The 27,763-nt window shown below is 43.3% G+C and overlaps 2 protein-coding genes across 4 annotated transcripts in view; one reads left to right on the top strand and one right to left on the bottom strand.

Moving 5' to 3' along the window:
• The window catches only part of GLP2R (glucagon like peptide 2 receptor), a 42,146-nt gene extending 37,408 nt beyond the window's left edge, over nt 1–4,738 (top strand). For both annotated transcript variants that reach the window (XM_064675556.1, XM_064675555.1), the window contains 2 exons: nt 1,161–1,202; nt 4,017–4,738. In XM_064675556.1, coding sequence (XP_064531626.1) covers nt 1,161–1,202; nt 4,017–4,355 — 381 coding nt within the window. In that variant the 3' untranslated portion in view covers nt 4,356–4,738. The remainder of the gene's footprint in view (nt 1–1,160; nt 1,203–4,016) is intronic.
• A 1,584-nt stretch (nt 4,739–6,322) lies between these two features.
• Nucleotides 6,323–27,763, bottom strand: part of GAS7 (growth arrest specific 7) — a 118,198-nt gene continuing 96,757 nt past the window's right edge. Inside the window, exons 13-14 of one of the 2 annotated variants that reach the window (XM_064675553.1) lie at nt 25,851–25,949; nt 16,795–25,133 (exon numbers count right to left, since the gene is read on the bottom strand). In XM_064675553.1, coding sequence (XP_064531623.1) covers nt 25,020–25,133; nt 25,851–25,949 — 213 coding nt within the window. In that variant the 3' untranslated portion in view covers nt 16,795–25,019. Of the gene's footprint in view, nt 6,707–16,794; nt 25,134–25,850; nt 25,950–27,763 lie in introns of those variants that run through there. The other variant, XM_064675554.1, reaches the window with a different exon arrangement.

The following is a 27,763-nucleotide window of genomic DNA, read 5'->3' on the forward strand; positions in this document are numbered from 1 at the left end:
TGCTACCATAACCCAGGTGAAGCAGGAAAAATGATAGAAATAAAATACATGGAAAAAGCAATTGTCACTGGTATTTCTCCTGTCCCCGTTTCCACTGGTGTGGCAGATAAACTGCTTGTTTTCATACTTACTGCATATATGCTTAAGGAATTAATGACTCCAAGCCTTTCAGGATTGCTAGACAATTAACAGTGGCCTCAAAATGCTATTGGTTAACGCTAGGTATAATGAAAAATATTGAAGATTCTGGGTATGTGAATTTCTTTTTAAGCTTTTGTCTGAGAAAAGCAGAAACATTTCTGGAAAAGTATGAGTGTGAAACCAATTGAATGCTGTCAGCTGCATTGTATATGGTTATAGCACCTTTGTAGCTGTGATATAAACATTGCCTTGAGACTGAGATTATTTTTCTCTTAATCAGCACTTGTGTCACAGATGCCTTTAGACACACCAAAAAAATGGCATTTCCTGAAGAACTGGGAATAAATCTGCATATCTTTGCCAGCCTGTGGAGTTAAGATGCAGCCTGGAAGCTGCTTTGGTCTGAGATCAAACACAGAGAGAACGCAAATGGAAAAAATAATTTTGGCATTGGTTTAAAACAAGTTCTATCTCTAGGATTTTTTAAGGTGTTTATTTATATTAATTTTGAAGGAATAATAGCAATTCAAAATAGCTGTAGCACTCAATACAGCTGTACTTTGAATTAACACTAATCACTTAATATAGAACTAATTTGTAAAAAGCACCCAAATGACATCTGTCTCAGTAGTCTCATATGCAAACCCCAACAAACACATAGATGGTATGACAAACCAAGTAGCACTTTTTTGCCTTAGCATGTTTAGAAATAGCACCAGTTATAACAGTAGTGGTTTGGGAAAAAAGTATTATATGCTAGCGAAATGAAGTTCAAACTGGGTTGCATATAGTCTCTTCTTCTCAGTATCTGCACAAAATGTGCCCTGCACTTGCCAAGGCACTGCACAAAAACAACTGACTGGGTACTTCAATAACAACAATAAGTAAATTGGTTGCCTTTTTGAAAATTAAGCAGCATTGTTTATATTTATGGCTTTAACAATAATGTCATCCTTAAACTAAAGCTTCACATATTTCCTGTATGCTGATTTTTTCCTCTCACTTTCTTTCTCTTACAGGGTTTTTTGGTAGCAGTTCTGTACTGCTTTGCTAATGGAGAGGTAAGACACAGTTTATGAGAAAAGTTTTTAGTTTGTTAGTAAAGTATATTAATGACACTCAAAAGGATGAACACACTGACCAGCTCTGCTTATTGAGAACATGTGTGCATTCTTTCGAGCTGGTAAAATTTTGTGAACAGGACAGCAAGAACTCTCACAGCTTTGGGATTCAAATGCAAAGTATTTCCACTGAAGCCTGAGTGGTGTCTGAGATACCATGATATGAGATAACCATACTGGAGGTATGGTTAGCCTGTGGTGTCTGAGATACCACCAGAAGCTTATGGTCAGTCACACACCTAAACTCCACTCCTTTATTCAGCTGAAACCCCAGACTTCATGGTTGGCCAGGCTGAACCCCTTAGTTTACCCCTGAACTCCATGTGAAGTGACCATATTTAGGGTTTTATGATATCTTAGACAGCAACATGCTGAAAAAATAGTTTAATAGAATCACGGAATGGTTTGGGACCTTAAAGATCATCTTCCAATCTCCTGCAACAGTCAGAGACACTTTTTAATGTGTGCACATCCTTAAACTTGCTGTAAGGGATTCCTTGTCTGGAAGTTGTCTCCTGCTGTGCCTCAAGGGACAGCTGGGAGTTCAATTTGCTCTGCACCAGGATTTAGACGGAGCAGAGATGACAGCAGAGAAAGCTAACCTCCTGCCAGTATGGGGTGAAGACTGAAATCACACCAGGTTACTCAGAGGTTTGTCCAGCTAAACTTTGAACCCCCCAACCCAAGGACAGAGGTTCCACCACCTCTCTGGTCCTCTGTTCCAGTGCTTCTCCATACTCAGGAGGGAATATTTTTTCCATATATTGTCATAGAATCGTGGAATTGTTTTAAGTTGGAAAACACCTTAAAAAGATTGAGTCTACTTGTTAACCCAGTACTGCAAGTCTGCCACTAGACCATGTCCCCAAGTGTCACAACCGCATAAATGTCTCCAGGGATGGTGACTCAATCACCCCCCTGGGCAGCCTGTTTGATATAGAATATTTTGCTAATGTCTAATATAAACTTCCCCTGGTGCAACTGGAGGCCATTTTTTCTTGTCCTCTCCCTCGTTCACTGGGAGCAGAGCCCTATTTCCCCTGGTTCCCCCCTCCTGTCAGGGAGTTGCAGAGCCAGAAGGTCCCCCCTGAACCTCCTTTTCTCCTGGGTGAGCCCTCCCAGCTCCCTCAGCTGCTCCTGGTGCTCCAGACCCTTTCCGTATATATTTCAGTTTGTAATCACTGTCTCTTGTGTCCCTACCAAACACCTCTGCAGAGTGCCTGACTCCACGTCCTCCATGATCTCCTTATAGAAAGTATCTGGGCTTTGAAGTGTAAATCTATCTCCTCATAGGGCAAGTGCTCCAGTGCTGATCTCTGCCGATAAGTTCAAGCTTATCAACACAGTTCCTATACCGGGGGTCCAAAATTAGTCACAGTATTCAAAGGTGATCTGAGTAAGGGAGAACAACTGCTTCTCTTGAAGTACTACTGGCTCTCCTCCTGTCCATACAGTCCAGTGACAGCTGCATGTTGCCTCTGCCTTATCACTCTGACTGCACAGAATCATATAATCACAGACTGGTTTGGGTTGGAATGGACTTTAAAGCTTACCTCATTCCACCCACATCTCATCTAAATCTCTCCTCTTGTTTAAAACTGTTACTCCCTCGTCCAATCACTATCTGCACATGTGAAAAGTGGCTCTCCCTCTTTTTCTATGTCCTGTTTGGGCACTGGAACGGGCTCTGAGGTCTCCCCAGAGCCTTCTCTTCTCCAGGCTGAACACCCCAGCTTTCTCAGCCTGACTTGCTACAAGCTGCCTTGGAAAATGATGCCGTGTAGGCTGTGGAATTAATCTCACTTAATTTTAAATGTTTTCTAAGTTGAATCTTGCTGTCTGTACTTCCCTTGTATTTGGCCTGGGTGCAGACTGCCACTATTGGAATAAACAGACACATATCCAGCATCAGAACACTGGCACAGACAGTTGGCATGGGACACACTACACAAACAGGACTACAGGAATTGGACACCTTTCTAAAGACATCAGTGAAACAAATGGATGGGCTTTATACAGAAGGTAGACCAGATGTTCCTAATATCTATAAAGGAAATGTGCTGTAATTTCAGAACTACTTAAATGAAAAAGAGAACTGGCACTTGTCTGCAATAGAGGAGTGCTTGTCTGACACTTGTGAAGGGCACAGAACTGCTATCAGCTCTCATCAGCAGTTGAAAGTTGCTCTTTTGGCCTTCTACCATCTGGTCCAGCTGAGTTCTCAGGCCAAAGTTCTGCTGGTTAGAGCCAGGAGAAGTCCTGGTCCTCCACATGGGGCTGGAGCCTGCCCTCCAGCTGCAGCATGGGCTCAGGGGGTGCAGGCAGTGGGACATCCAGTGCTGAGGATTTCAGTCAGGCTGCCAGATAAACAGCTTTAACAAAACAAATCAGCTCCACAAGCACAACATTGTGGCAAAACTGCATGGTCTTCATTTCCACAGCGCCTGGGCTTTCCTCCTCTTCACTCCATCAGGCTGTAAACTGAGAAGTCACTTGAGCTCTCCCACACACATGCATCGGATTTGCAGAGGAAAAGCTTTCCTTAGAGTGCAGAGGTTGAACTTTTCAGGTTGACTTAGCCAACAAGTCTGTTCCTACCTTACAAGGACCCCACCAGGTGCAAGTGAAGCCCCAAAGAGACAGGAAGCTCAGGACTGCACAGTTCCTCTCATTTTACATCTAGTATTTGTGTTAGTGAACTACAGGGTGGTCACAAGCCATCACTATGACCAGACTGTTTTCTCCTCCACCCAGGTGAAAGCAGAGCTCCAGAAGCAGTGGTCCCGTTTCCTGCTGGCAGATCCCTTTGGCTGCAAACTCTGCTTTCTTGGGGAAAACATAAAATACCTCAGAAAATGTTCACAGAAGCGAAAAAACCAGCATTTCAGCAGCAAACACCGCTTGTGCCTGGAGGTGAGCAAACCCTGGGGCATGCAGCTGCAGCAGGTGCTGGTGAGGCAGAGGACAGACTTCAACCTGGAGCCCTGCTCCGCACTCCCATCCCACCCACGGACAAGCATGTCAGACAGCAGTGAGGGAGAGGTCACCACTGGAGAGACAACTGAGGAAGTCTTTGAGGAAAGTGAGATTTAGAAAGCTGTCCACTGGGACAGCACCTGCCAACAACCAGTGCTGTGAAAGATCTTCTTTCACCTCCAGACTGTTCAGAGTTCTGGGATGTGCAATGCAAGGAGGAAGGAGTTAATATCCCAGATGTTCCAGTTTTCCTAATCTGAGAAAAAATCGTATCTGCATGTTGCTAACCTGTGTGGCTGGGTAGAAGAGGTCTGAATCAAAAAATGCTCTCTGCTGACCAGTCTGGAAGGTAGCTGATGCTGAGAGTGATGTGCACAGGAAAGCAGGATGTACTCTGGAAACAAGTAGACTCGGAATGCGCATTGTGTCCCAGCAGCTTCATCCATACATGACTGCCCTTTGACTCACATAATAAAGAAGTTGTTAATTTTTCTTTTTCATAGGATTGTTTCATAAATAAAGATATGTGTGTGGAAGACTCTTCACAGATTGAAATCATCCCCCATCTCAAAAAAACACCCCAATTTCAGGCCAAACCAGACACATTTTGTTTAAGCAAAATGACAGGAGATACTTATATACATTAAATTCCGAAAAACAAACTTGAGTTGAACCAAACTTCTGCTTGCATTTTAATTCTCACATACAACTCATCCAGAGACCTATGAAATTCAATTGTTTGTTAAGATCCAGTTTCCAAAGTGAACATGAGCCAATTGGCATCCTGAAAAGAAAAAAGAAAAAGGCAGTAGAAAGGTTAGCAGGTAATATTTATCTGCAATATAAATACCTGCCCTAGGTCTCACGTGTTCATTCTCTAGCTTGCAGCCAGTTACATAGCACAGTTATTCATTTTCCCTGTACTTTACTGGCGAGCATTCTATTTTAACACAGATGCCTGCAAATGTAAAAAAATCCATAACCTTGGCAACTGACTCCAAGTTCGACCAAGTGACCTCTAGAGGATCCTTCCCACCTCAACCAGTCTGTGTTTCAGTGAGAACACCATGTCAAATAACTGTTTTTAAGGGCTGCTTGTGGGTTCTATTCACATGGCTTGTCCCCGTCAGATGCCCATGCTGTGCCTGCCCTTCTGACTTTCCCTGCTCCTACACTTCTGTATGGGAAGGCTTTGTTCTCTGACCCCTGCTTCTAGCTTTGCAACCCCAAAGGGCACTTTTTTAAGACGGGGCTTATATCTTCAATGTATTGTTTGAGCAGTATGATTGTATGCAGCTTATGTAACTTACCAATGCTTTTAAAATTATTTATCAGACTTAAAAGGTTTAGCCACGTAAACTTTAGCAGTTACGATACACTGTTTTGTTGCAAAGAACAGACCAATTAATTGACTACCACTAGGTCAAGAACATATTTGAGCTATCACATTTCTGGCACCTTAAAAAGTATTTCTTTTACTTTTCTATCTGTGTTTAACAATCTATTTAATCAATACAAAGTTTGTATTTCAGTAATATATTAATAAAGTGTAAATATTTGATTCATTTAAAAATATATGTGCAGTTTTAAAATGCTTTTTATTTAAATGTGCATTCTGTTTATATAGCATTTTACTGCAATGGATTTCTTCAGCACCCACTGGAAACACCAGACACCACACGTATGTCGCGTCTTCCCCAATTTAAAATAGATGGATTTCTTCTAGAGCTGTTGTTTAAGATATTAAAGAGCTTGAACTGGTTTAGAATGTGTTTTACTTGTGTTTTAAAAATGTGTGAAAAGCGTAAGATTTTACTTCACCTCAGTGAAATAGTTTACTTTTAATTGCACTGTAAAGTGTTTCAGATGATCAAGAAACCAGTTTTCTGTGCTCTCAACAGCAGTCCCTGTAGCTGGATTTTTCCTTTCTATTATGTGTTTGGGCTTTTTGCCTCTTTCAGTTTACTAAAATCAACTATTGTTATATAAGCAAGCCCTGGAGGCCTGAGGTCTGATAAAAACAATCATCACATGGATTCCTTCAGAAAGCATGTTCTAAGTAGATAAATCAGCAAGTTTCATCATAAGATTATAGCATTATTTATTATACCATTGAAGTATAGAAGTTGTTAAATCTAGATGGCCACACACATGAGGTTTTTTGAGAGAATTATTACAAGCTCCTCAGTTCTAAATAAACTATTTCTAGAAGACAGCAGGGAACTCCACAATTCAGATATGTTTAGTACAGTCAATGTCACATCTGTGGAAAGTCTGTAGGAATGCTGACTGTCCTCCTGGGGAGCTGAAGGTCTGTACCCAGGTATCCTCCTGGGATCTTCCTTCCAGTCTTCATGGAGCCCCAGAAGGGACAGTACAGCCCAAGGAGCTGATAAAACCAGCTGCAGTGGGTCCCTGGGCTGTGACAGAAGCCAGATGACTCTCCAGGGATCCTACAAGCGCACAAACTGGACAGACAAAAACAGTTGGAAGAAAGAACAAGAAATATGATCTTGCTTGGACAAAAAAAGTGGAGGAGACAGACTGACCTAAACTGGTATTTGTTTACAAGTGACATTTTATGTAAATTACTTATCCAATTTGCACATAGACTAATTATCAGACAACGGAAACTTCAACATTCCCCCAGGGGTTTATGCTTGTGTAGACCCAGTAAGAGGCCTTTTCTCTTTTATTGCTCCCCAGATTTTCACTGCCCTATGAGAAAGCCTGGTGAGAGTCTGTGTTCTTCCCTCTTGGTGAGAGAGTCCATCCTCCCACAGTCCTGTCAAGTTTGGGTTCTGCGGAGTCAGTCCATTAAGTAAGGCAAGGTGACATATTAATGCTTAGGTCATCAGAGACAACCCATGCCAAAACCTGATTCCCACAGCTTTGGAGTTGTCTTTGCCAAGGATTTTGCTTTCCATCAAAACTTGCATTACAAAAAAACAGAAAAAGCAAAAATGAACAAACAAACAAAATTGAATTTCAAGCCTATAATAGCTTATGAGGTTCAGCAGAGCTTTCCCATTAGATGTAATATGATAATGATCCAATAGGTACAAATAAGGTTTATTCAGTCTCAGTCATCTGCTATGAGACATGCTATAAATCTTTATGTTTTAGTACACCTAGAGCGTACCCTTCCAGGCACAATGGCTCCTTCTACAGCCAGAGATGTCAACTATATGCTAATTATTCATGCGTACTTACATTCTTTGTTAAATATATTGCTTCTACATGACAGAGTCTGTGCCTCAAAGGTTCAAAAGTAAAGCACAAACATTCCAATCTGGAGAGTTCTGTCAGCTCTGCCTTGGAATCGATAATACTGGTCCTTCCTTTCAGGACACAGCTTCTTCTTTTCATTTACTTCTGGAATTTTATCACTTTTTCCTATGAGTCTCAGCTCTCAGTAAAGGAAATCCTATGATCTGTAAAATTCTTCCTGATGTTAGTAACTTTTTTTTTTCTTTTAATCAAGTATATTTTACTGACATCATAATTTTTCAGCTTTCATAGCAACAACAGTTCTGCATTTTTAACTATTTCTTTTCAACCTGCCATTCAAAATCTCACAAACTCCCTGCTGAGCTAAAATGTCATCTTGTGTTTAGGTATCTCTGCAGTCATTCCTGGAGCCATACAGAACTACAGTGAGAAGCAGCTGCTTGTGAATTGTGTCATTGCAATTAGCTCCAGGAAATTAAAGTTCAGCTGCCACATAACCAGTCCTCAAAGTCTCGAAGGCTCGGTTCCCTTGTGCATTGTGTTCATCACATTGTAATAATTATTTTCTCCCATCACAGCTAAATACTTTCCTTGTTTGCTGTTCAGCTTGTTTCTTTGCCTTCTCTGGAGTCAGATCTGATTTTAAGCCCAGCATCACCCCTGCAGACAGTGCCCAGTAGAGCCCTTGGGCTGCTCACTCACTCCCAGAGCCTGGCCTCTTCCCTGTGTGCATCTGAGTCCCTCATTGACAGCCCTGTCCACCCAGCATTTCATCTCTGCCCCAGATGCCATAATCCTGATCATTTTACCCTGTTCCACATGGGCCCTTTCCTCTCAGGGCCCTAGTTTCCCTGCCTGGAGGACCATATGATTTCCAGAAAATGGTTGGATTTGGAGGGAGTATGGTTTGCTGCCATGTGGAGACCTGACTCCATGTGATGTGTACTCTAAACCAGAGACACCACATGGGCCACATCCACAGCAGTGATGATGAGGCCAATTGAATGCTCCTGGCTTCCTCTCCTCCTTTGAGCCAGACCTAAGCACTACCCCTTAAAGACAGTGTACTGCTCTGGGGTTGCAGTGTGCCCTGTTGCAGTCCCTTCCTCAGGCAGACAGCAAGGCTGAGCAAAGACAGTGTAAAACACTACCTAGAAGACCCTAAGGAAAGCAATGACAACAACAAAAAAGCACTGTGGGAATTCTTTAGCTTTTTCTATTCTTCTTTGTCTCTCAGAGAAGGAAACAGGTGAATTTACCTTTATTTGATAAAGGTATCACAGAAGATCACTATCTATCTATCATCTATCTATCTGTTTATCTGGTAACTCGAGTATAGTCAGAACATTATGCTGCCTAGAGCACATTAAATGTGGAAATCCCTGAGGTGTCCAGGAAAGACCGATGTTCTGCCTGGGTGCTGCTGCAGCTCACACACAGAGGGATAGTCCTATAAGGAGGTAGTGAAAGTCAGCACAGAAATAGCAGCAGTGGTAGATAAGAGTGATGAAGTCTGGTGGAAATGAAGAAAGTGGATTTGCGGACAGGACTTATGGAATTGAACACTGCCAGGAACAAGAAAGGGTGTTGCAGGATAACAAAGCAGACATACCATTTAGAGGGAAAGGGTGCAGAGTGGAGAGGGAGACAGCAACTGTAGGAACTCAGGGAATAACCATTATGAACTGCATCAGCAATCCGAGTGGGAGAAGAGCTGGCTGGAGAAGTGCCTGGATGAGAAGATGTCCTTGGATGACATAATGTGTGGTGGGAGAGAAAGCAGGAAAAAATGGGGAGGTCAAAAGGAGAATCATTTACTGGAGGCATAGTGGGAAGTTAAGGGTTTAACTCTGAAATGAGGCAATGAGATAGAGGAGTGTGTATGGTCAAGGCAGAAACTGAGGGACCTCAAGGAAGTGCTTGTGTCCAAGGGTAAAGGGGAGATGCTGTCTTTGCTGGATGAGTAACAGGTAGGTGTGATTGTAAAAAAAAAAAAAGCACAGGTCAAAAGCACCAAAGGCAGCATCTGTGCAAGAAAACCATTTAAACCATTTGTGCTGGAGCCATTGCCTATTGCCATTGCCGATACTTCAGTGATTACTGATAGCTCCACACATGGATTGTAGAGACGACTTGGTATTTTCACTGTTGTAACCACCTCATTTGTAAACCAAGCCTGTGCCCAAACTGCTTCTCTAGGTCTTCTCTCCTGTACCATGTCATAGAGGTAATGCTATGGGAAGGTTATATGAGTTCCAAAAACTCATGGGAGACAAAAAAATCTGTCAAGTGCTGTTTAACTACAACACTGACACTGCTGGGGAAGAGAGTACCTCATCAGAGGGTCAAAGTGTAATCTAGGGATTACATCACAATGTATTTCATGTGTTCCTTACAAAGCTTTCTTCTCCCACCCTTCTCTAAGAAACTGGTGCGTACTGGTCACTGGCATGCCAGGACACTGGACTATATGGACCTTTGTTCTAATCCAGATTTTTACTTTTCACAGACTTGGGAGGTAAGAAATGAGTTTGCTTCAGCAATAGAGAAGACTGAGGAAAAGCATAAAGCAACAAAGACCAAAAAGGCATTGAGCACACATCTGCCTGTGATATATGTAAGCACCACAGCAACTAGACTGTTAACTATGCTCTTAAGCACACAGCTGCACAAATTTGCAGGCATTTTCATGATAATGTGAGCCAACATGAAGGATCCCTGGGAACTGTGAGCAGTGCTAAGATGGCATCCTGACTAAACTCTCACATTTTCACATTTCATCACAGTGTCATCCAGCAGCCTTGCTTCCTTTTACATAGACTTGGAGAAATTGAAAGGGCAGTGGGAAGAGCCCCTGAAGTCTGTACCTGTGATCAGAGCCATGACTGGTACTGAAGAACTCAGCTTAAAGAAAGACATCCAAGAAACTGATATAAAAAAAGAGTCCCGGTCTTTGAACAAACAAGCAGACAAATGATACAGTCTCGAAGCATTTGCTAAGTCTACAAAAAAAAAAAAAAATCATAGCTCTGTAAATAAAAAGACTGTAACTTCTGCTGTAGCTCACAGACACTTGAGTGTTTGGTTTTCTACTTTAGAAAACAGTAAGTCAAAATCAAATCAGAGATGGATGTTTTCATCCTCTGCTGTCAGGGACTTGTGAACAAACCAGTGCAAACAGCCTGGAGCACAGACCAGTGAGGCTGGACTGTTTATGCCTACAATAAATACTTCACTAGAGCATGTTTGTAATTTTTTTTCATTTGTATAAGGACTGAGACAGTAATTTCCAGAAGTGAGATTGAGTAAGAAATGTGACATGAGTATTTCTGTGGTTTGAGTCGAGCTAGAAAATTCTGACTGCTGAAACCTTCCCTGTGCATGAGGTTAGTTCAATATAAGATGTGCAAACAGCATTCCTTGGGCCATTTGGTCTCAAGCATCAGTTCAGAAATTGCCATATATAATGAAACCAGATGACAGAAATGGTGGTTGGAACCTGTGTAGCAAACCAGGAAAGATTACAAGAGTTGAGTTAAACCAATTGCTTTAACTTTGCGCATAGCTTTACTTTTTAAGGGCCTCATGCAGGACACAGGTCACATTGACCTCTAAGGGTTCAAAACCACTTTCAGCCCATTCAGCTTGTAGAATAAGTTTAACTTCTTCAACTGACTCACAGTAGTAGCTATGACTTCTCCTATGCCATGACCTTGTGTGAATCCTTCCATGAGCACTGCAAATCATCATAAGCATCTGTGACCTTCCGCAGCCTGGTTCTCTGTCCATCCTAAGCCCTGCAAGGCAGTTGTCTCTTCTTGTGTTTGCACAGTGGCCGACACAGATAAAGACAGGCCCAACAGATCATTGTTAGACCTCTAAATGCACCAACAGGACTTACCTGCCCTATGGCTGCCACCCATACTCTCCGCCCACGGTTCCAGGAGCACTGCTTAACTTCAGCCTGAGCGATGTTGTAGGTGTCTCAGGTATGTTGTAGGTGCAGTTACCTGCAGCTTTTCCTCTTGAATGGACCTCAGACCTTGCTTGTAGCCTTGTTTCTCAGTCCTGTCTCTGTCTCCCCCTGACAAAATTCCATGGATGAACCATGGATGAATTCCTTGTCTTGGGATGCCGATGAACCCAGTTAACAGCACCCTGTTTTTTCCACACTTTTCAGACCTGTGTGCCTGATCAGTGAGGGCTCTGCCTGTGCTGTGGTCACTGAGCTCCTAGTTTGTTCCACCTTCACAGAGCAACCCTGACTCTTGCTGCTTCCTGACACCATTGCTGAGCACATTTTTCATCAGGAAACATGACGATCTGCAATGGTTATATAAATGAAACATCAGAAGATGTGAGAAGGAACTGCATTGGGTTCCATCAGAGAATTGTCCAGCATAGGATTAGGTGGCCCCTTTCCAGGCTCGTCATCCTGTCATCCATCTGGCAGACATGCTGGTTGCCTTGGTGCTTCCAAAATTGCAGTCTCCCATAGTAAACAACTTCAGCATTACTTCTTTCTAACTTCAGGTTATGCCTTGCTCTTTAAGCAAGGTGTCATGTGGTGCCTAACCTCTGTTTTGCCCTAGAAAAATGCTGTAAGTGCAAGGCTTTTCCCTGAAATCCCATCAAAGGTTTTAGGTTAGGGTTAAGAAGTAATGATTGAAGTAAGGTAAGTAATGTGGCTGCAAGTGTCATGTTGCCCTCTGATGACCATACATCAAGGTCATATATGAAGAAAATGATGCAGTTAGAAATATGCCACATGGCACATCACAGGACATGGCCTGTCACCTCCTCTTTCCTGACCCTGTTCTGAATTGGGCCACATTGAGGCACTGTAGACTGACAATGATTAAGAACGAGTCAATTGTGGTAACAAAGCCAGATTTGAAAAAGCAGACGGCTTTCACTTTTGTGGCTGAGGGGATGATCTCTCTGCTGTTGGCTCCATCACCATTCCTGGTAATACACCTTGCTATTTTCAACTGCCACAGATGCAGTTCTCTAACATCCTAATCTGGAGCCCTCTTAAGGCAAAGAGCGAGGCACACTGACATCTGCTGTGGAAGTTTGTCACTTGCACTCCAAAAACTGCACTGTGAGGCTTTGAAGTGTAGGGGAGTGAAAGGGCACTGGACACATAACCTCAGGGTTTCTTCTCAGGGAGCAAGTTGCTTAAAAAAAAATTCATTAAGCTATGCCTGACATAACATCATAACATCTATGTTCTGACATAACACAGAATCACAGAATATGCTGAGTTGGAAGGGACCCACAATGATCATCGAGTCCAACCCTTAGCCCTGCACAGGACCATCCCAAAGAGTCACCCCCTGTGCCCCAGAGGATCAGCCAAACCCTCCTGGCAGCCTTGGGGCTGTGCCCACTGCCCTGGGGAGCCTGGGCAGTGCCCAACCAGCCTCTGGGGGAAGAACCTTTGGCTGAGATCCAACCCGAGCCTGCCCTGACACAGCTCCAGCCATTCCCTGGGTGCTGTCCCTGGTCCCCCCAGAGCAGAGCTCAGGGCCTGCCCCTCCTCTGCCCCTCCCCAGGCAGATGGAACTGCAGTGAGATCTCCCCTCAGTCTCCTCTTCTCCAGCTGAACACACCAAGTGCCCTCAGCCGCTCCTCAAGGCTCTTCCCCATCTTCATTGCCCTCCTTTGGAGACTCCCTAAGAGCTTAATATCTTTTTTATATTCAGTGCCCAAAACTGCCCCAATATTGCAGGTGAGGGCTGCCTCAGGGCAGAGTTGGCCCTCCTGGTTGCCAGGGCACTGCTGACTCAGGGCCAACTGGCACCCATCAGGACCCCCAGGGCCCTTTCCCAGCGCTGCTTTCCAGCATCTCATTCCCCAGCCTGTCCGTACATCCCAGGAGCAGAATCCGGGACTTCCCCTTGTTGAACTTCCTATGGTTGGTGATTCCCAACCCTCTGATTTGTCAAGGTCTTTCTGCAGGGTCTCCCTGCTCTCGAGGGACTCAGCAGCTCCTCCCAGTTTGGGGTCATCTGCAGACTTGCTCAGTGTCCCTTCCAGTCCTGTGTCCAAGTCATTTATGAAGATGTTGAAGAGCACAGGGCCCTGTGGAACCCCCCCTAGTGACAGGTCCCCAGTCTGATGTTATCCCAGTCACTGTCACCCTCTGTGCTTGACCCATGAGTCAATTGCTCACCCACCACATGATGTGTTTATCCACCCATGGGCTGGACAGTTTGTCCAGAAGGATCTGAGAGAGACTGTATTGAAAGCTCTACTGAAATCCAAAAAGATCACATCAACCAGCTTCCCTTGATCCAGGTGGGTTACCCTGTCATACAAGGAAATCAGGTTGGATAAGCAGGACTTTCCTCTCATGAAGCCGTGCTGGCTGTGACCAATGACTTCATTGTCTTTCAGGTGTTTTTCAATACCTCCAAGGATAACCTTCTCCATAACTTTACCAGGCACTGAAGTGAGACTGACAGGCCTGCATGTTCCAGGGTCCTCCTTCTTGCCCTTTTTGAAAACTGGGACAATGTTCACCAGCTTCCAGTCTGCCAGGACCTCTCTGGATTCCCAAGACCACTCAAAAATCATCAAGAGAGATTTTGCAATGAAATCAGTAGATCTTTGAGAATTCTTGGATGAGTCCCATCAGGCCCCAGAGATTTGGTGGGATCCAGCTGGAGCAGCAGTTCCCACACAGTTTCAGGGTTGACTGGGAGCTGACCATTCTGGTAGTCATATTCCTCCAGCTCAGGGCACTGAGACTCCCTTGGCCCATCATCTGTGTTGAAGACAGAGGCCAAGAAAGCATTAAACACGTCTGTCTTGTCTCTGTCCCTGTTTGTAAGGTGACCATTCTCATCCTGTAACAGGATGATGATATTTCTATACTGTCTATTTCCATTAACGTATTTGAAAAAACTCTTTTTATTGTCCCCCATATTTCTGGCAGCTTCAACTCCAGTTGAGCTTTGGTCGCATGAATTTTCTCCCTGCAGTGGCCAGCAGCATCTCTGTGTTCCCAGGCCACTTGACTTTGCTTCCACTGGGCACACACCTTCCTTTTTTGCCTTATTTACAAGAGAAGATCCCTATTCAGCCAAATCGGCCTTCTGCCTCCCCTGCTTGACTTCCGACTTTTGGGAATTGTTGCTCCTGTGCCCTTAGGAGGTGATGTTTAAAAAGTGGCCGGCAGTGATGGACCCCAGCACCTGCAAAAAAATTTTCCCAGAGGGCCTTACTTACTACTTACCTGAGCAGCCTGAAGTCTGCTTTCCTCATGCCCAGAGCTGAGGTTTTGCTGGCACTTTTCCTCCTGTCAAGAGATTTTAAACTCGATCGCTTCGTGGTCGCTGTGGCCAAGATGGCCCCCAATCTCCACTTTGCTCACAAGATCCGATCTGTGGACAAGCAGCAGATCAAGGGGAGTGTCTTTCTGAGTCGGCTCCCTTAGGATCTGTTCCATAAAGTTGTCATGCAGATTTTGTTTAGGAATGTTCTGGCCTGGGTTGTACCAGTTGTGTGGTGCTCCCAGTTAATTTCTGGCAAGTCTCTCATAAGGACAAGGGCAGTTGACTTGGAAGCGTCTCATAGTTCCTCAAAGAATAATTCATTGGCATCATCATCCTGGCTGGGAGGTTTATACTAGACTCCCACGGTGACATCTGCATTATTTTTTTGCCTCTTAATTTTCACCAGAGGCTCCCAACTGTGCCATGGCCAACTGTGAGCTCCAGAGATTCTAACCCTTTTATTACACACAGTGCCACCCCTTCACCTCTTCTGCCCTGCCCATCCTTCCTGAAGAGCCTGTAACCGTCCAACAGGGCACTTCACCCATGGGACTCATCCCACCAGGGCTCACCTATGCCAGTGATGTCAAATCTCTGGGATTGGGCCAAAGCTTGGAGCTCCTCTTGTTTGTTCCTCATGCTGCTGCAGTGGTGTAGAAACATTTCGGGTGTGGTACATTGTAGCCAACACCTCAGGAGGCAGATTGAGGATCCCATTAGTGCTCGTTTTCTCAAGTTTTGACATCCCATTGCTCATCACTGGCGAGCCTGGTTTTGCCCCTTTCCCCCGTCCAAGTTAGTTTAAAGCTCTATCAACAAGCCCTGCTAGTTCCTGTGGTAGAACTCTTTTTCCCCTCTGAGAACGGTGCATCCTGTCGTCTCGCCATGATGTTTTTTCTGAGCACTGGCACTATACCAGCACAGCAAATGGCTTGTTCAGTAACTCCCCAACCTGCATTTCAAAGTCATATCAAAGACCTCTACAACAGAAAGTGCTGGTAAATTGCAGTTTAATGTACCACAGCATGTGGAGAGTATTGACCAAGCTGGTCTATACCATGCACCAGAATTTGAAACAGCATTCTGAGATTTTTTTAACAGATCTGGGCTACTCTGGGCAAGGTGCAAAGACTGCTGTGAAAACCAAGCTTCTACCTGGAATTTTTACAACGTCTTGCCTTCAGCGTCTTCTTCTTTCTGAGAAGAGTGTGCAATACCTCTGCCACTCTTCCTACCTCTGTGCACAAGCACGCTGAGCGCTGTGGGATGCCCTTCTGCAGGGGGTTGCAGAAACAAAATTTTTACATGAGTTCAGAACTGGAAAAATTCTTAGAAGGAATCTCCACTGAGGCTTACGAGATGTGTGGATGGGCTATCTCCAAGGTGCCTGAGTCACACTTTGTTGGAGGGTGGGCTTGTGTTCTGCAGAACTGCAACTCCTCTGTGCTCTGAGCTCTGTTTCCACAGCGCAGCACAGCAGGCTGCCCATGTCGGTCACTGCTGCAGGCAGTTGTAGGATTAGACAGGATTTTGGCAGGGCCAATTTTGACTTTGTCAGAAAACCTGTCAGCATCCATGTTAATTCAAATATTCAAAGGAGAACAATTTTTAGTAACAACATTTTATATCAGTGTTTTCAACTAAGCTTCAAGCTGCACGTGAAACTTGCAGGTAAAGGACTGACTGGTTGAGGAAGACTTGCAGATCACTTAAAGCATGAAAGCATGCCCATTCCATGGCAGCTGCTATCAGGCTGCTCATGGTCAGCTTGCCTTGCTTGTTTAAGAACCATTTAACTGAAGGTCGTTTCTGAAATTGTACAGCCAGGAGGGACCAAATGCATCTGACTATCATGCAAAGATCTGAAAAGGATAAGTAAAAGTAGATTACACCCAGTGATGTGACTGCAAATTCAAGCTGTGCTAAACTGGTATCAACAAAGCTGTCCATATGCATGTGGCACCCCACACAGTGTCTTTGATCAAACTGCACTCACAAAGTGCAGGGCTCTGGTAGAAGAAAAAGCAATTGGGTAAAGACAATTCCATGCTCAATGTGTCTCTGTACAGTTTATTTTACAGGAGATGAGATGAGCACTATGATGCATATAAACTTGCAGAACAATATAGGAAAATACAGTTTAACCATATGAAATTGTTTTACAGTAAGACAGAAAAATTACATATAGAAAATGCCTTCAACACTGAAGGACAAGATCCACAGCTGACATCAAGTAGCTTCACTGAACTCTGGCAGTTTACCCAAGCTGAAGATCTGCCCCTTAAATCTTTTCTTCATTCAACTTAAGTTCAGTAAGTGATTCCTTCATGTATCCTTAGGGAACAAAAGCCATCCTATAATTTCCACAATGATCCAAGGTTTACTACTTACTCAGACAGAAGCTGCATGATAAATAAACTATTTAAGGGGTCTATTCAGCCAAAATTTATGGGAAGTTATAAAATTTTGGTTAAGCATCTTTAAAAATAAGTCATTAGTACTGGCAAAAGACAATTTTCCTAGAAATTTAGAAGTATTTAGGAAACCTTACACAAAAGGGACCAAATAAGCAACTTTATTTTAGTAGAAAACTCTGATTTAGTGTATTACTGATGATCTGGCCTGCCTGTGAATCCCTGCTGTTACAATGTCTGCAGAACCGCCCAGTGGAATTCTCACTGTCTTGGGCTGCAGAAAACATGGAAATCATCTAAGGAGGAGAAGAAAATATTTGTCCAGTACTAGTACCTGCTGTTCTCGTAACAGATAGAGGCTTGCTGTCAATGTTTTTGACCTGCCAGAGTGGTAAATGGACATCCAAATTCCTTAGGCTATTCTGATAATCTTAGCCATTCAATCAAAAAACTCCAAAGGAATATGGGACTTCAGGTCAAGCATTCCCAAATTCACATGACTAAGATTATCATGTCAGCAGATATGAGATCCCTGATATCACTATTCAGCTTTAGAGTTCCAGGACCAGAACATTTCTTCTCAGCAACAGGTGTAAAAAAAAAATGTGGTGGCTTTTTTAATTCTTTTCTTTATAATTACTATTTTTATTTATTTATTTTACACAATAAAGTGGATAACTACTTGACTCTTTTATTCAGAATTATCACTGCATCCTGTTTTTATGCAGAATTTCCTGCTTAGTCTACTGAGATCCCTACACTGAAGGATGGGCTCGAAGGTTAGCCCATCTAATGGGCTAATGCAGTTGCCCATCTAATGCAGTTGCTTTTAAGTCTAAATTTTCCTATTCTATTTTCAGCATTGAGAATTTAGGATGCCTGTGCTGGACAGTAAATTATCAGTGAGACAAAGGCAGGTGTCCTGGAGATGTGGATGTCTGAAAAGAGTGAACGACTCAGAGTAAGGAAGGGGGCTGAGAATCCTGCACAGATTTGTACACACTGGCTGCTCCTGAGATTTGGAAATTTGTAGTGTGAATCTGTGTATTTTACATGCTTGTAGCAGATACTATTTAGAGAGGCACTTCAAGGGGATCTAGTAGCAGAATTTTAATTTGTGATACAAGCCATTACTCAATTACTTGTTATATCAGTAGCCCTAAAAGACTGTGTATACTCAAAACTATAGTCCTATCCAGTCACTGAACCTGAATACAGCAGCTGGAAAGCTTTTGTTCTGAATATCCACTGAGTTTGTTTCTTATGAGACACCTGAAATAGTTCAACTTAATGTAAGTTGAGGGAGTTAAATTTGAATATTTCAAATTTATACATATTTTTTCTATAATTACTATTATGTGGTTAACCTAAGACTTATTTTTTTAATGGTCTATGAAAGATTTTATCCATGTACAGTTCTTAGATTCAGATGCATCATTAGGCACAAAAGGTTTCTGCCTTGAGGAATGCCTGGGATTAGAAATTTAAGTCAAATTGTGCTATGTGTTGGTCCCTTCAGAAAACAATGTCCAAGAATAAAAAAGAAACTGTGGCTAGCACAAAAAAGAGTCATTACTTTCAAACCTGGTGGCTGATAGGAAAAATCCAAATTAAAAGACAAAATAACCTCTCCAAAAAGCACTTACAACTCCCAGAAAATACCCAAAAGCATGAAGTTTGGTCAGCATGATGAAACAACAGATATGTTCTATGAAAATTCAAAATTAAAGAAAAGGTTCTGAAAAGTGATGAAGGGCTTGCTACAGTAACAATGGAGAGGGAAAAATAAGAGTTGAAAGATGCACCATTCATATGAATAAAATCTACAGTAAGACAAAGTAATGGATATTATTTACACAATAACGCTTCTCAGGAAAAGACAAGGATTTACTGCAAGGAAAGACTTCCTCACCATTGTGGAACAGCAAGGCTGTGTGCTCCAAGCTCCTGGAGCACAGCAGGCTCGGCACACTTGAGCCTGGTGTACGAGTAGTGCAGTGCAAGGGTGCCGGATGTCACTGTGCTGCTAAATGACAGACCCGCTCTGCGGTTCCCAGGGTGGCATTGGTAAGTACTGGTCTCCCACTGGCACAACCAGGTGGAAGTTGGAAAGCTCTGTATGAAGCTATAGATACAAGGGAATATTTCATCACTGATTTTCATGTGCTAAGCAAAACTGGGAGAGTGATGTGCCTCTTACTAGATCCATCGAGGTCTGAGAGAGAGGTCACCTGGGAAGCTAAATATCTTCCTGCCCTACGTGTCTGTTTTCAATCTGAATTAATCCCGTGACTATTGCCCACCTGGTTAAGGTAAATGTGACCAGTAGGCTCCTCTGGTGACATGTTAGACACCTCTGCTGCACACAGGATGCCTGTCGGCCATTCCCCATCCTTGTGCAAGGACGGGAGGAATGTTCACACACCAAGAACCCCTCAGAGCCATGGTTCAGCAATCTCTTGGACCTCATTCTCCTACTTCAACACACACTGGGGAGCAAAAAGCCTACAGGCTTTATGAAAAAGTCTGTGATCAGAAAAGCTCGTTATTTTGAAAACTGCCTTTTTGACATTGTCTTTTGAAGGCATAGTTCTCGCCAAATAAGAAATGTCAGGGTGACCAGGATTGACCCCAGGACACCAGACTGTGCCTGGATCTCCAGGAACAGACACAGCCAGCTGCACTAGTGCACAAGAACATATGAGATACTATGAAACAGCAAATCTGTTTTCAGTTCAGAAGGAAACGATCAAATAATCACACCAAGAAGTCACTACTCATTCCAGGGGGACCTTCAAGGTGCTGGTCTGGATTTCTTAAGGTGCTTGGTAGTGAAGGACCAACCTGGATAAGCAATGCCTTTTCTCTCCGTGTGTGACTGAAGAAATAGATGGGCAGAGCTACTTTGTCACTGAATTTTGGATTTGGGTTTTCACAGCTGCATCAGCGGGTGACCTGTGCGGTGTGCTCTGACCACAGCCTGCACAGGGACACTCCTAGAGCTGCAGCGAGTTGCACAGAGAGCAGCAACATCTTATCCATTAAGTACTTGAGGTTCGCGTTTCTTAATGTTTACTTTATCCATGTATTGAGTACAACTAAGGAAAAAAGAGGTTTGTCCATTTCTGTTTGTTAGCCTGATTTTCAAAGACTCTTATCACCTAACAGCTCCCTGTTATATTCCAAGAAATCTCTGAGTGTTGAGCAGTTCCAAAGAAGAGGTGAAGAGTGCTCATTTCTATATAACAAGCCTAACTTGCAGTGAATAGTTAAATAATGACATTAAAAACAGGGACAAATTTAAGGCAGTTCTGACAAAGCTCGAGAAACTACGACTGCTACCGAGCATGTGAAAGTTTCCTGAACAAAAAATTCCAGTTAGGAAAAAAAAAACCCCAACCCAATTGAAAAAAAAAAGCTGCATAAAGGGTAAAGAGAAGCAGAACAAAGTTTGCATGCTGCCTGTTAAAAACTCAAGAAAAAATGCTTCCAGTGCTTACTGTCCCTGTGCAACACAAGGGGGAACACAGCTGCTCCCCAGCAGCTCAGACAGGTCTGCAGAGGGGGAAAGGGAGTCTAGAAACATAACAGGAATTTCCATATGATTTTCACTGCTGTTACAGTACTTTCACATTAAAAAAAAAAAAAGTGAAGGTATCTCTAAAGATTCCAGCATGTAATAATGAAATAACATTCCTATAAGGGAACAACTAAAGTCTTTCAAAAGATGTTCAAAAGATTTCAAAACAGAGGAGTGATGTGAGTGAACAAATGTGAGTGAAAGACATGACTGAACCTGGAGCAGACTGGAAATCTGCATTAGGCCTTTTTGGATATTGCTCCATGAAAGCAACTGGAATTTTGCTGCTGAAGGACGAAGGGTGCATTTGGTCCACATGGTAAAGGACTGACTGCTTTCAGTTCATTAACTCCAAAAAGAATCAGACAACAGCACTGGAACCAGAATGAGTTCTGGTAGGAAATAAGTTGAAAGAATACCACGGAGAAAGAAATCCAACTGTGCCAGAAGGTGGCTTTGAAGATGCAGGCAGGCTGGTATGGATGATGAATAAAAAGTTCTCATTCTGTATGGCAGCTGAAGGTACAGCTGGCAAGCACCTCACCAGCTCTGGCACTGGTGTCAGGACATCCAGCAGATCCAAAGCCATAGGAATTCAGGAAGCCCTTTCGTTGAGACAAGGGCCAAGAGAGTCTGGCTGGAGATGACCAGAGAGCCATACAGCATGGAACAAGTGTGTGGCAGCATTGCTCAGACAAAGAGGGAGCTCCACAGGGGCAACAGGACAACACCCAAAATACAGGTGGCTTCAACAGACCTGGGCAAGCAGAGCTACCAGAGCTACAAGGACCAGAAGTAAATTCCCACTTGTACCTCTGCAGGTGAAACCACACAGTACTAATCGAGCACTCACCTTCTGCTCTGAGACCCCAGAGCCTATGAAGATGCAAGACAGTCCTGTAAATCTGATACCCATAGTGACTAAACCAGCAAAAACTCACACCAAGTGTGTGAGCCCATCTGCTAGATGAAACAAGATGATGCTTAAGCTCAGTACGTATGCAGGTAAGAGACTTACTTTGCTATTCTATTAACAGTGACATTGCAGCATCGTCATGCAACATCAACACATGCTAGTTATTTTAACTTAACGCAAAGCTTGATCTTGCTCTGGAGAAGCAGCTGTTTAGGATAAGAACAAGGAAAGACTGGGTTCCACTGGATTTTTGAAACTAGATGGAAGATGAACAGAGCACTGCTGAAACTCCCAAAGTTACGTCTTTACCTTCTTAGGAATGAACATGAAGGCAAACACCCATGTTTTCCTTCAAACATGCCACTACCTTCTTTGAAGATGCTGTCAGTTCAGAAGCACAGGGGCTCTAGCATTCCCCGATCTCTAAGGTGCAGGATCTATCAGCCAAAGAACAAAGCCATTGATCCCACTGTCTACAGTGTTGAGTGTTGTATCATGAAGGAATATCATCTTTTGAAAGAAATATGCTAGAAATTGCCTAGAAGCAACAGCAAAACTTCCTTATCACTTCCACCAATTACAGATGGAAGTGTTGCTGCAGAGGAAGCATCTCACCTGTCACAGAGCAGCACTGTGCATGAGTCTCCTGGAGCTGGGAAAAATCAAGAACCAGGTACCAGTGCCCTCCTCTGGTTATTGAAGTGGAGATACAGACTCCATTAAGAGAATTACTGTTCTGTGCAACTCACACATCCCTAAAACATTTCAAATGGACCAAAAACTAGAATCAGGAAAACTATCTGGAAAAAAAAAAAAAAGGTAAAAAAAGAAAAATTACCAGAAAATACAACTAGGAGAGCAGCTTAAACACACCTTAGCAGAGGAACCAAAACACATTTCGGTCCTCAGAGAAACCTGTGCTAATGGACAGCATTTCCAGTCCAAAATAACATACATCTTTATGTATAACATACATCTTTAAAGAAAGAGGAAAAATAAAGTGTAATTGATAACAGATTATTTCAGGTATTTATTAAGGAGAATACTGTATAAAGTGCACAACTAGTTTGGTTTTGCAATCGAAACAAGAATGTGCTTAGGTGTTGTCAAGATTGCTCATTTCAATTTACAATACAGCCTAGAACACTGGGGCAACCTGAGATGCAGCTCTGATGTACTCCCATTATATTGGGCCATTGAAGTTTTAAAAGCTCACCCTGCACTTGTGGTTTAAAAAATAAAAAAGTGCCGGTCCTCCAAAGTGCAAGGTAAAAGTTAGGAAAAGTATACACTGGTATGCCCAAAAATTAATAGGACAGCAAGTGAATCAGTAGGAAGACTGAAAATGAGAGCTCATCTGGAAACTACCCTGCTCGAGGGAAGAAGGCAGAATGAAAAGAGGAGTCTAGGGAAGCATATGTACTCTGAGCTCAAGGACTAAATGACGCTCAGGCAAACCAAACACCTCACTGGTGTTGCAATGGTCTCTGCAACAAGCTCTTCCAACACCAAGAATAAAATATTAGTCCAAATTCTGAAGCGTGCAGTGGAAATGGTGTCACGCCAGGAACAGTGATCCTGAGCACGCAGTAGTCATGACACTACACCTGCCAACATGCAAAGGTTTATAAAGGTTAATGAGGCAGCAGAGAAGTGGGTAGCAGGAGCATTTGCAAGACAGGAATGAACCTGTACTGATAAAGAGATGGTTGAGAAAAAGGGAACAATAGGAAGAAGCAAGAGAATTCAGTTCGATATAACAAACCAGAAAAATAACCACTGCAGCAATATTATAAACATGCCTCAGATAAAATTTTACTGATTCCCAGTGATCTAATCACAGCGCTTTGAGGTCGGTGAACAAAAAGTTGGAATAGTAGTGGAACAAAAGAAGGATGTAATTCTGGTGCTGGGGAGAAAAAGACAATAACAGTGAAATAAAGTGGAGCATAACTGTGGATCAAATGAAAGACTATGGTTTAGGAAATTGTAGCTAACACCACATTAAACACTGAGTAAAGGCCACAGTGGTGAGAATCAAGGTTTCTGCTGAATCTATATCAAGAATCTGAAGAATCTTTGCATTGTATGAAATGCTGAAAAAAGATATTAACACCAACACTGAATAATCAATCAGAAATAACAGCAGGAGAATAAAATAAGTGTCTGTTCAAAACCAGTCTCCAAACTACATAACACTATTTGCCAAGAGCAGTATTGAATTCTTGGTGGTTTGCAGTAAGGGTAACATAGAAAAAAACTCAGGTTAAGACTGATAGTACAGAAGTGCTGGCCACCTACATCTAGACTGAGTGCAATCTAGCAATCACAGATTCATGGCACCTTTGAAAATCAGGCTTCAAAAAGATAAAAGCCAAAATTTAGCTGGACAAACTTGGTAATTAAAGATATCTACGTCTGTGATATTCACCTGAAGGAACCAACAAAGGGAAGTTTAAACCTAGATCCCAAGTAAACTATAAGGACTGTCTTTAAGAAGATTCTGTGAAAAAAACACCTTGCATGAGCAGGAAAGGTTTTGAACATCTCATTAATTCCTTGGTATATAACCTCCTGTCATTGAGGGCACTCCAACAGCTAATGAGGTAGGTATAGCATAACCAAGTCTTTCCTGATAAAAAAATTGTGATGGTAACACTTTCAACCTTATCGATTGGCCTACAACAGAAATCATAATAATGGGTTTATGTATCCCTGAGAGGGAGTATAAAACAGGAAGAACAGGAGTCTTCTCCACAGAATTTGGGAGAAGGGCCATCACTTCACTGCCATGGTGAAAAACAGTGTTATATGAAATCAATGTATTCACACAACATTGCTGTGAGATACACGTATTTTATAGATAGGGCAGCCAGGAAAGTTAGTTGACTTGCCTGTGGCCGTGAAAGCAGCCAGTGATAGACCTGGGATTCATGATCAGGACTTCCTTGCCTCCTGCATCATGTTCAATTATCTAATCGCTGGCCAGAGGCTCACTGCATGGTTGTTCTAACATACTGTATAAAGATAGTCATGCAAGGGGTGGAGAACAAAGTCACTGAAGAACAGAGCACTTTCTGTACCAGAAAGCAGATTTCTTCTCGAAGCTGCGTGCAATTGGGAACCTCTGGTGGGAAGCACACATCTGGTTTCTTCACCCTGGAATGTCTGGTGCTTAAGGCTTAGCACAATGAGGACCATTGTAATGACTAAATGGAACAGAGATAGCCCATAGAGGCATAAATTACAAGGTGTCTGGTAGTAAAACAACCTCTTCCCTATGCTCTTCTGAACCTTAAAAAACAAACATTAGCCTGGTTAATTCAGTGGACTCATCACATACAACTATAGATCAGTCTATATTTCCATGTCCACGGGTCGGATATCTCCAGTTTTGTGTTCTTTTACCCACAGTTCCCTGTCTTTGGCAGGATCCACTTTCCGAAGCAACTGATCCACAAGTTCTACTGTCTAAAATGAAGAAAACAAGAATCCAAATGTCAAGGGCACATTTCAAGCAGAGTCATTGCTCTTACACGTAGAGCAGCTATAGGCATTCCAACACTGCATTCACAGACAAGTGAGAGCTGCACATACACAAGACTTGGTGGACAACAGCCAGATCTGAATGTGCAGCCTTGTAGTGGGAAGCAGAGAAGAAGGAGATTTAACATCAAGCAGAGACAGGTTTCCTGTGCCAGACATTGGCCAGTCGGTCTATGACTCCTGTCCTGCAATCTGTGCCTTACACCAGATACAACTGTATTGAGGTCAGCATGCATTTCCCATATTTTAATATTTGATAAGTAGCCAGTTTTTAATAAGAAAAATATATCTACTTACATCGCAGTGAAATTATTTACCATCCTCCTTGCACAAACAGAAGACCTCAAGCAGCAGTGCTTCATGCTGGGAGAGCTAATAATGGCTCATACTGGCCAAATGTACTTCAAGCAGTTGTATCTCTCCCAGCAGAGCTGTGATCCAGCAGTATGAACTGTGACAAGGATCAGAGTCCTGGGAGGAGCAGGACTGCAGGGAGGCAGCACAGTACTGCTGCAGACTAACAAGCTGACTGCAGATGCTTCTCACCTGTCCTTCGACACAGGTCAGTCAGGTCAGGAGGGGCTGTCCCGCTCAGCTGAAGGGCAGTGAAGACCACAGAAACGGAACAAAAAGCAGACTTACACTTTGGTTGAACATGTCTGTCTCATGCCGCAGCTGTGTGTACTGGCACAGATGCTGCCGAATCATCTCCACCCTCTCAACTTCTAATCTCTCAAGCTCCTGGACATGAAGAAAAACAAGTCCATATTTTTACTTGAACCTGAGTTTGAGGACCTGGAGAAAGGATGTCACACAAAAGGCTGCCACTGAGTTCAATACTGCCCCAGGGTCATGCTTTGGAGTAGACTCTGTGGTCGCACATTCCTCTGCTCTGCAGAGAATCAGAAACAGCAAGCAACAGCAGTCATCTCAGCCTGAACCTAATGACAGGTAAAAAAAGGTTGAAACCTTTCCAAAAGGCTCAAAAACTGAGACAACCAAGGCAGAGAGCGCAGCCACTGCCTTCAGAGAGGGAAGCAAGAGGGAATCTGTTTCTTGCAAGAGGTTCTGCATGCTGCGTTGCTAGCTCTAAAAGTTACAGTGATTCCTTGGGGAAGCAGGAAGCACATTGGGGTGTATGGGTCAGACTGCCCCCAGTCCAACCAGATATTGGTCAGAGCACTTTTATCTGTTCACCAGGTGATGAACTGGGACAAATTTCTCCCTTGCCCAGCTGGCAGCAAGCAGACCCCAGCAACACTTTAGTTGGAAAGGTAGGTGATTTCTATCTTCTGATATTTTTTGCCTCCCTCTTCTGGATTCTGATTATACTATGATTATACCCCAAAATCTGCATTTAGTCCCTCTGGTGTGGCCTCACCTCGAGTACTGTGTGCAGTTTTGGGCACCACAACATAAAAAAGACATTAAGCCATTAGAGAGCGTCCAAAGGAGGGCCAAGAAGATGGCAGAGGGCCTTGAGGGGAAGCCATATGGGGAGGGGCTGAGGACACTTGGTCTGTTCAGCCTGGAGAAGAGATTGAGGTCAGACCTCATTGTGGTCTTCAACATCCTCACGAGGGGCAGCAGAGGGGCAGACACTGATCTCTTCACTCTTGTGACCAGCACAGGACTCAAGGAAACAGCTGGAGCTGTGTCTGGAGAGGTTTAGGTTGGATATCAGGAAAAGGTTTTTCACCCAGAGGGTGGTTGAGCACTGGAACAGGCTACATAGGAAAGTGGTCACAGCACTAACTCAATCGGAGTTCAAGAAGCATTTGGACAGGCACATGGTGGGATTCTTGGGGTGTCCTATGCAAGGCCAGGAGTTGGACTTGATGATCCTGATAGGTCTGTTTCAACTCAGCATATTCTATGGTTTTATGATGGTTCTATGGTTCTATGATTCTGTGATCTAAGCAGCAGCAGCGGAAGGGAGATGCTATGGAAGTCTGCCTTTAGGGACAGACACTGTGGGGCCAAATCCTACAAACCCTGCCTTCAGAGGGCACTTCTGATGTCCACTTACTGAGCACTACAGCAGAGTGCAACTGAAACATACAAGCAGGCAGGCTGCTACATGGCCTTCCCAGTGCTATCTGCAACTTGTTAAACTTGGGAAACATTCTTCATTACAGCACAAAAATCTCAGGTGGCAGACTATCTGCTTGGGGACAAAGATGAGCAAAGGAGCTTATGGAATGGATGGGCTCCTATTGCTGTTGCAGCTGATGTACTGCTGTTATGGAAAAAAAATAGCCCACTTTAAACTCAGACTCCCTTTTTTAGGGCACAGATATGCAGGACCATAACACCAAACCCAGTATGCTGGTGCCATATGCAGACCATGCACTGTATCTCCACCATAAACTTCAGCGAGGAAGCAGAAATCTTAACACCTTGACACTCTCAACTTGGTATTATTCCATATGAACTAATCTGTGTCTTAGCTGATCAGACAAAGACTGTTTTCAATATAGATTTTATATTCATGTGTATCAAGAGTTGCCTTCGAATGCTTGTCAGCCTGAGTTCCACAAATGACAAACCTGCTG

The sequence above is a fragment of the Pseudopipra pipra genome, chromosome 19, assembly GCF_036250125.1.
Source record: "Pseudopipra pipra isolate bDixPip1 chromosome 19, bDixPip1.hap1, whole genome shotgun sequence".
NCBI classification, from domain to species: Eukaryota; Metazoa; Chordata; class Aves; order Passeriformes; family Pipridae; genus Pseudopipra; species Pseudopipra pipra.